Genomic DNA, 9,314 nt, shown 5'->3' on the forward strand with positions numbered 1-9,314 from the left:
AAAAAAGAAAAAGGACTATTCCAAAATTTGTTGATTTTGCATCTTCCTGCGTAAATAAGACAATTCCTTGATGGTAACTCTCCTCATCCTGGTTTGTTCTTTAGCCCAAACCCACTCGGGTGGGCAGATATTGCCTCCCTTGCTGCACTGAGTAATTCTGCATGTGCCCCAGGCCTCCAGGGGATGAGGCAAAGGATGCAGCTTCAGTCAGTGCCTCCCTGCATCCCTCTCACCTGGATGCTTCATCCTTCAGTTCAGCAACTGCTCAAGGAACTAATCCACAGCTACGGAGCATTAAAAATGCAGCCAGCAGGTTTGGACTCAAAGTTTAAAACAGGAGAAATCAGAAGAGAAATATGAAAAGGGAAATGAACATGGAAGATTATCTTAGGAGCACAAGCTGCTTAAGGTGCAAACATGCTTTTATTTTGTCCAGGGGGATTTTTGAACTCAGAGGTTTTCCTGCTGGCCTTGAAGGGGTTTTTTTTTATCATACTGAAATTCCTTTAGTAAAGTAACTTCCGATCTGTTCCAGGCACCAATTAAGGTTACTATGGATAAAAAGTCTAATGTTATTTTTTTCCCATCCAAAAACTCTTCTGGGGTATGAGACACAGGAGCTTTTTGCCTTAATAACCAGTCACACAAGGACACTGTGACTCATTTCACTTCCCATAACACAAGTAAAAACATGGGGAAAAAACCCCTATCCAAAGGCTAGGGGGAAAAAACCCAAACCCCAATTCACTTGAAAAAAGGCAATGGCATTCTTACACTGATTGTAATAAAACAAAACGCTCTCAGGCAGCATATTTTAAAAAACTGTACAGGTCTGCAGGTGAATGATGCCACTGCCACAGTGGTGCTGCCGCCCTTTGACAGGTGAGAGATTTATTAATTTTTAAAACTTGAGGTGGGCAAGCTACAATTCAGTATTCACTAGGAACTTCGGGAAGACTGAAATCCAGAAGTGCTGCCCTGGCTTGGTGTACGCTGGGGCATCTTCTGGCTTTACCTTTCATCAAGGACAGGGAACATAACGCAAGTTTCAAGTGGGCTGCTTAAAAGATGCTGTTATTAATATGACAGTTCCAGCTGAAACATATGCAGTTATGTTCACTTAAAAATGATCACCCTGCAAAAATAAATCAACTCTCAGTCTTCTACCTGCCAACTCCTGTAATACCAAAGCACCTTAAAAATACAATCAAATTAACCCAAGATCATCTCCTGGCCTCTCACTCCCTGCTTTGCTCATTGTTATATTTACTCCTAAAAAAATGAGATACTGCTTGACAAGTCACATTTGACTAGGTCACCAGTCACCAACCTCATTTAAAATCATACCTAAACGAAAGAGAACAGTGTAATTTTACCAGTCAGCCTCCCGTGAAATCTCTTAATTCACAGAGGTTACCATATATGCTTTTGTTAAACTGACCTCTCTGGTATGACTTCCTGTTCAGGGAATGATATCAGATAGCATCAAAATAAATAAACATAAAAACAACAATAAAAGTTGTACTTATCCTTACACTCTCCTCATTGACCAGTCATTTGTAACCACTGGACTTTCAAACCCAGAAACACAGCAAACACCTTCCCATCCAGGCACAAGGCTTGCAGGCAGAACAAGGCTTTGGTGTCTGACTCTAGACTCTCTCAAAACCAGCTGTGAAGATAAGGTAGGACCAAAGGCAAGGAAAGAAAAACCTGCAACTACATGATGTGTATTCTTTGTATGAGTATCAGGGTCAAGAGCACTTTGCTTAATTCTGGACTCAAGGAATCACTCCAAGCACTAGACAACAAAAGGTAATTTGTATCTTCTGGCAGCAGTTGGAACATAACTCAGGTCTGTGAGACCAACATTTAGAACAGCAAAAGCTCTAGCAACAGTGAAATGATTTCACTAAATTGGGCATAGCTAAACAACACAAAAAATAAATACCCCCTTGCAAAACCCCCAGAAACCCAAACCCAGGAATCTACCCAATTCATAGTTTTGCACCAGTCAAATCTGCAAACAGTAAAGACACACAGTTTTCAATACAGGCCTGAAAAGTGGTGGTTTTAAAAAACCAAACCAAAACAAAACCAAAAACCAAACTCTCAACCAACATAAACCTTTCCCTGCTTCCCACTCTACTTCTGTTTTTAAAAACACTGTATATTGAGTGAATAAATGCAGCTCATAAGATCTTCCTAGCAGGGACTGTGTTCCAAACCTATACAACATGAAGCAGACTGCTGGTAGTTCAGCTCATGATGGATAGAATTCCAACTGGCTGGTAACAAATCACAAGCTAGTTTAAGTGAAGAGAGGCTGCCAATTTGCATTAAGATCCGAGTTTACATAGTTCCAGTCAACCAGTAGGAATCATGTGGGAGAATACCATAAATAATATAGATAGAATATAGGCCAGGGAAAATTTCCTCCTGTAGGTACTGAGCAATAGGTTATCTGCAGCCATCTAAAAAACCCCATCAACCTGACAAGTTTTTTGCCTGTCATGCCATTCTGCTCACCATTTCAAACACAGGTACCTTGTGCGGTCTGGTACATTCACAGCACTATGGTCAATGTGGGCAGCAATCAACAATTGCCAGTTTTCTTAACCATAAAGTTTATGTTAGGAATTTACGCCAATACTTTATTAAGTGCAAAACTTTGCACGTGGTTTTATGAAGAAATACTACTCAAAAATGGTTAAAAGAAAGAAGAATGTTATTCTTTGAAATATATTACCCAAGAAGCAGCATTGCTCCTCCTCCTCTGCTACCCTACACTGTTATAAGAGCAAAAAATAGCTGCCTGAAAAAGGGGACATTTTGCAGAAGTTTAATAGCAACTCTAACAGGAAAAGGTATTATTTTCAATAAATATACCAGTTCTTGTTTATGAAACTGGCACTATATTAACATTGCAATGTGAAGTAGACTCAAATTTTGAAGAGAGGCTGTTTGTTCAGTTATTCTACTTCTAAAAATTTCTTGTCACTTTTTTTTTTTTAAATTAGGTCTTTTCTCATACCCCATGCCACCATGAAGCCTACTAGTGCAAAAACTGTACAGGAAGTTAAAAAGGTCCATGATGTGACATCACAACACAGTGGCTACAACCCTCAGAGCACAGTGTGCATACATCCTTTCTAGGGATCTCTATTTATGCTTCAACTCACCTATACATAGAGAAAGGCTTCTGGACAGCAAATCTCTTTCTATAATTGTGTTGTGTTTTTTTTCCTTTTGTCACAGGCTGGAGCTTGGACAGACCAAAACTTTCTAACTCAATAAGGTAGCTCTCAAGTTGAATAATAAGAAGGCATTTTACTCTCAGAATCACCTTTAATTAGCAAAATCACTAGTATTCTGTCTTAAGAGTAGATCAATATTATTCTAATAGATTTTCCTGCTCTGCTATAAAGGTCATAAAGATTGAAATGTTATCTGAAAATTGGTGTCAATTATCCTGCTGTTTTTATGTATTAACATGCTACCCAAAATTAGAGCTTGCATAACTGTATCTTCAAGATGCTAAATACAAATTTCCAGCAGGTAAAAATCAAAGACACTTAAAAATAATCCTGGTAAATAGATACAGAGATTTTATTTTTGCTAAAAGTAAATGTGTCACACATACGAGCTGCATAAAAGGTACTATTAGTAAAACTATATATTTTTATGTACACCTCCCCCTATAATATGTGTATGTGTATGTGTGTATATATATACACATGTATAAATATAAATGGTTCCTGGCTATTTCTGAACTAGAAAGAACATTTTTGAAAGACTGATTTGACCTAAAAATAGACCTGTATACATTACAAATTTTGTAACAAGAACATGGTCGTAAACAAGGAGATTTGATACAACTAAGGGAAATGTTTTGCATTTCTTGTAAATGCACCAACCATTTTCCACTGGTTCGCTGCTCCCTCTCGAGGCAGAAGTACAGAAGTTCGCTTCTCCTCTTCCACCTAAACTCGGTGAATTTGTAAGGGGCCCAAGAGCCCCTCCTCTCTCTACGAGGGTAACTTATACACAAAAAAGACCACGTCTGCAGACATAATAAGCACTGTTTTTGCAATAAAATAATGCAGAACAAGGCTAGATGTCTTGTCTACCAATAGGGCAATGAACACCAAGTCCTCCAACAATATAGCTGGGTCAAGGTCGGCTACCACCTGCATTCCCAGTAGCAGCAGGACTCCTGCTTCTAACTGCTGGGCATTTAGTTCCATTTCTGCTTGAGATCCACTGTCAGACAAGCAAATTTGCACAGATGCACATTTACAATGGCAGTTAAGGCAGCTTCTAAATCAATTTTAACTGACCAAGCCCACAAGCACACCCTGGTTGTAGATTCAAGCCAGTCAATGATAGGCAAGAGGCAGAGTACTTAACAACTGCCACTTTACATGTTAAGCATGTGGGATCACCTATTGTATGACCTAAGCGATCCCTGAAAGCCTTACATATGTGTATGAGCACACAGAGTTAATTCTTGAGGACACAGAAGAGGCAAATCTTACACACCTGACCAACGTTATCACAAATCAAACTGAAAAACCTAAGGTTCCATTCAAATCTAAGGCATGAGATTATCTGTTTTGCAAATATTATGTTATCTAAGTTATTCTGTTTTCAGGTACTAATCTCCTGCAGAGAATGTTTAAGATTTACTTTATCAAGCTTTTATAGCCCCCTAGAGTTTATGGACTATATTCACAAGCATAGGTACATCACTACACACTAGCAGTGGTCTCCACAGACTCTTCCCAAGGCAGCTGCCAGGGCAGAAGCCACCCTATCTAGTCCTTAAGAAAAGCAAGATGGGTCACAACTGTGGGCAAAACCAAGAGCAAGCTGAGAATAAAACTGTCCACACTAACCATTAATGAACTTAAATGATAAACCTTAATTTTCTCTGGAGACTCACACTCCTGGAAGCGTAGTAGCAGTAAATTTTGAAACTTCATTTTTAAATACAGCCAGAGATGATGGCAGCCAAACCTATAACCAGTCTTCTATGGACCAGAGTACCCACTAAGGTCATGTTTGGGATGATCATCTTCAACCCACCTCTTTCCAGGCAGGATTAAGAGTACATTTACCTAAACAGTGGGCCAGGTTCACATTCTCTTCCCCTGCTCTCAAATCATCAACCTTTAGTTCTTTTTTCTTAATACTGGCACAATCCCTAGAGAAAGGCATAAGGAGCTGATTTCTCATAGTCTGGATGAATGACCTGAACCCAGGCCACGGGCTTTTTACAACTCAGCCGTGACCACAAAGCAATGTTTTTGGGCAACAGTAGTTACCCTTCAGTCATTTGTGTAAAGGCAAACCAGTGGATGTACATCAAGGAACACTCAGAGCACGCCAACAACATTCAGAGACAACCAGACCAAGATGTGGAGGAGGCAAGAAACCTATCCCAACCATGTAGAGGTGCTGAGCTCTTCAGGAGGAATAGATGCAGGCCTGTGGACACGACTCTTGGGTACTTCTGTGGGAATGTAAGTGAAATATAGATGCCTTAGCCCACTTGTAAATCTAGTAACAAGTGGTCATAAGCAGAGCAGGAACCTGGTAAGGTTGGTCTTCATTGTGGGAATGAAACATTCAATAAAATGCAGTGGTTAGAATTTGAAACTAGAGAAACACTGCCCAAAATGAAGGTCCCTGTTCAAAGATTCATAAGCCACTTCGACATTTCACCAGCCCGAAACAGAAGACACAACGGAATCATCACCCACCGTATAAACAATGCTGTGCATAGTGCAGCAGCACAGGGTCATAGTGTGCTAGTACTCAGGCCACGTGAATTTCAGGCTGTTTCTCAAGTTAGCTGTTTGTCACAAACAATTCCATAAACCAGATGTAGCTTGAGAACTTGCCTGCTCTAAGTCAGCCACAGCTTTTCAAAAAGCAGAAAATGATCCTGGGAAATTCTACAGCACGATGCAGGTGAGAACATCTCACCGCTCCCTTTGCAAAAATCTTCAAGACGTAATTAACATAGAAAATATACAGCGGAAACTAAACCAGACGCCCAGGGGAACCGTTACAGTCATTACTTAAAAAAAAATAAATAAAAATTCTAACAAAAATCTCTAATACAAAAAACCACACACTGGTGAATCAAACTGTGTGTTTGTCAAGTCAGTGACACATCTAACAATCTAATCACTGCGATGCAAGCAGCCCATACAGAGCCACACACTTGTGTGGACAGCATCATTACCACCTCTGGTGGCATGACATTTGTCTCTGATCTACTAATTAGTAATAGCAGTCACTGCAGGCTGTACAGTGATTTCCTGCAATTCCTTCATAAACTGAAAGCTATGAAAGTTTAGGACTCAGCAACTTACCAAACAGTAGGAGCTGGTTTGTTTGTTTGTTTGTTTTTTCTCTTTTATAATGATGTATCTGTCTGGCACTCAAGAAATGTACTTGCTTTGGACCTTCTAGAAGACCCTCCAATCTGTTGCTTTATGAAGGAACAGTATCAAGATCATGGTAATAATAAACTACTCCCTTTTCTAAATATATGTACTGCAAACACAGAAATCACTTAAAGTAAGGTTCAGGCATAAACAAAATAAACTCCTCCACATTCAGCTGAACAGACTTAAGTTCGTGCTTATAATACATACGTTTCAAGCCAGCTGAGCTGTTTGTAATTACCAAGCCCTTATCCAGTAACGCACCTGGTCAATGTCAGCATTCCGAGGTAGAAAATACACAATATTGTTGGTGATCTTCTTGGAGAGCCTGAAAATTTCAAATGTAGAAACCAGTAAAGGAAAAAACAAGAACCAGGAGGGAAAAGTTGCTTTATATTAATTAGCTTTGAAAGCATGTCCCAAATTCAATTATTATGCAATTAAACTCTAGTTAGTGTTCTGGGTGAGTTAGATACTGTTCTGAAACACAGAAATTAGTACTGTCTAAATGCAGAAACTTTATCTCATAATTACTTCCTCAGAAACTAGAAAAAAAAAAATACTCTTTTTTTTTTTTTTTAGCAAATGTAACTGAACTGCAGAGAAGTACTTGAGAAATTTGAATATAGTTTATAGCTAGTACACTGGGTTTGATATTTTCTAATCCATTTTGCTGACTGTCTCTCACACATGCATACAAAGATTTCTTTACTCTTACAAATATGGCTGCCTTTTAGCCGAAAAGGAAACAAGTGAGATTATTTGGGGAAAAAAATCCACCACACTTCATATTTCAGGAAATTATTATGCTAATACTTTTCAAGCTGAATGAGTGCTCACTACCACTGTTAATAAGTTAGTATGGATTTTTATGCATTAATTAAAAGGGTTATTATTTTGCTTGCATTCCTCTGTGATTTCCCAAGGCATAAGTAGGTGCTATGATTGAGAACAGTTTTTTTAAATTTACCTTTTATGAATTAATTAAAAAGTGGAATTAATGAAAAAATCATACCTCATGTAACTAATTATTGCCTGTACACACACACCACATGGCTATTTGATTACTTCGGGGTTTTTTAATAAAATATTATAAAAGACTTAAAACTGCTGAATTAATGCTTTAAGTCGAGAAGCTACTACATTTTTCTAAAGGATTTTTTACTTTTAAGAATAACTCTTATGACAATTTAAAAAAATAAAATATTATAATACAAATATTAAATTTTAGGTAGTGTTGGTAGGAAAAGGACTAAGCAAATGCGGCACATTTGGACTTCAACTGATGGTCTATCATTCCCAGTCAGCCAACTGGACATGCAAAGCCCACGTCAAGAGAGGGAGGAGAAGAAAGAGAGAAAACTGCTCGTAAATGACTGAAAATCACAACAGTGTGTAACTCTGAAAGGATATCCGTCCGGGCAAATCATGGTTTGGATATCAAAGATTTCAGCAGTGGCATAGTCAGGCCCCCCCCAGGGCGGGCTGAGGAACACAACATCTGCTTGCAGGTCAGCAGCCAGCACCATGAAGTCTCCGCACACGAATTCTATCTGATCGGCCACGCCGTACACCTCGGCGTTGTTGCGCGCAAGGCTGAGCTTCTCGGGATCAATATCGATAGCGATCACTGGAAACAAGAGAGTGCAGACACACAGGTTCACGTGAACTGCGAACACCCCCTGACCACCAAGGTGGTGTTCTGCAGCCACCAGATACAAGTCACATCTATAACCTACTGTTGTGTGGCAAGTGATGACTTCAGTTTTGTAAGTCATGGTAGACATGAAGCCACAGTTCCTCAGCAGGGACAGACCTGCCCTTGCATGGCAGGAGCAGAGGTTCTACCAAGAGCATTCACAAACCAGCAAGGGAAGCCACACAGCAAAGACTGGGAAGGCACAGCTGCTGTAGCAGAGCCTCACCTTTTGGGAGTTATACATCTACTCCATGACAATCTCCATCTCAGCTCAAGTAGTGGACAGGTAAGGCTGTCCACCTAAGAGAGGAAGCCCATCTCACTTCAATCTTGGCAGGAGCCTGACAGCTTAAACGGTGTCAATTAGAAACTTACTCCTCTCTTTTGTTAAAGAGAAATGTTTATCTGTGGCTGATCATGTTGTACTGAAAACTGAGTTTTAAAAAACCCACCCAACACAGCACAAGAGAGATGATACAAGGGCAGTACATAATCATAGAAATAGAAATTTAGCCAGAAAATACAAAAAGCTAAGTGAAATTTATAAAGTATTTATAGAATAGATCATAGCCTACCAAATTTAATGCAGTAGAAACTACCACTTGTCTTGCTCAGAAATCACTCAGAAGTATTAGAAGAGCTGGTATTTTACCAGAGTTTTTGATGAGTAGAGAATAACAAGCAGTCAACTTTTTTTACAGAAAGCACTCATGATTTACTGCAGTGACAGCAGCTGGCGACAGGAACTTACACTAATATTAACTTATCACTTTTCTGTATTTGGTTCTGCTGCAATTGCAGGTGATCCCATTCAAACATTTTAAGTCCTTTTCACATGTAACCTGATTTTGAGTACACAGATTTTGCACGACTACTGTGAAAAGCAGCAGTTTTGTGGCATCTCTGCAGGTTGGCACTGCAAACCGAACTCAGTGTTCCCTTACCAGCCATCTCCAGAGCATCCGACAGACTAGCTACTATGCTTTTAAAAATAACTTTGACTACTAAATTACAAATCCATCTTTGACTTAAAATAGAAAGTTTTATAGGTCCCTTTTATAAGCAGAAAGCACATATTGTGAGTTGTATGAAGCAAAAAAGCTTCTGCTGCTTCAGAAGCACCGAGAAAAAAAAAAAAAAAAAAAAATAAAAAAATA

General features: G+C 39.2%; 1 protein-coding gene across 1 annotated transcript in view; it reads right to left on the reverse strand.

Moving 5' to 3' along the window:
- The window catches only part of LOC104524517 (trimethylguanosine synthase-like), an 11,146-nt gene extending 2,910 nt beyond the window's left edge, over positions 1 to 8,236 (reverse strand). Inside the window, exons 1-2 of the mRNA XM_010167432.2 lie at positions 7,872 to 8,236; positions 6,723 to 6,801 (exon numbers count right to left, since the gene is read on the reverse strand). Of these exons, the coding sequence (XP_010165734.2) occupies positions 6,723 to 6,801; positions 7,872 to 8,236 (444 nt within the window). The remainder of the gene's footprint in view (positions 1 to 6,722; positions 6,802 to 7,871) is intronic.
- Positions 8,237 to 9,314: the final 1,078 nt, after the last annotated feature.

Source organism: Antrostomus carolinensis, unplaced genomic scaffold (genome assembly GCF_000700745.2).
Source record: "Antrostomus carolinensis isolate BGI_N321 unplaced genomic scaffold, ASM70074v2 scaffold48324, whole genome shotgun sequence".
Lineage (NCBI taxonomy): Eukaryota > Metazoa > Chordata > Aves > Caprimulgiformes > Caprimulgidae > Antrostomus > Antrostomus carolinensis.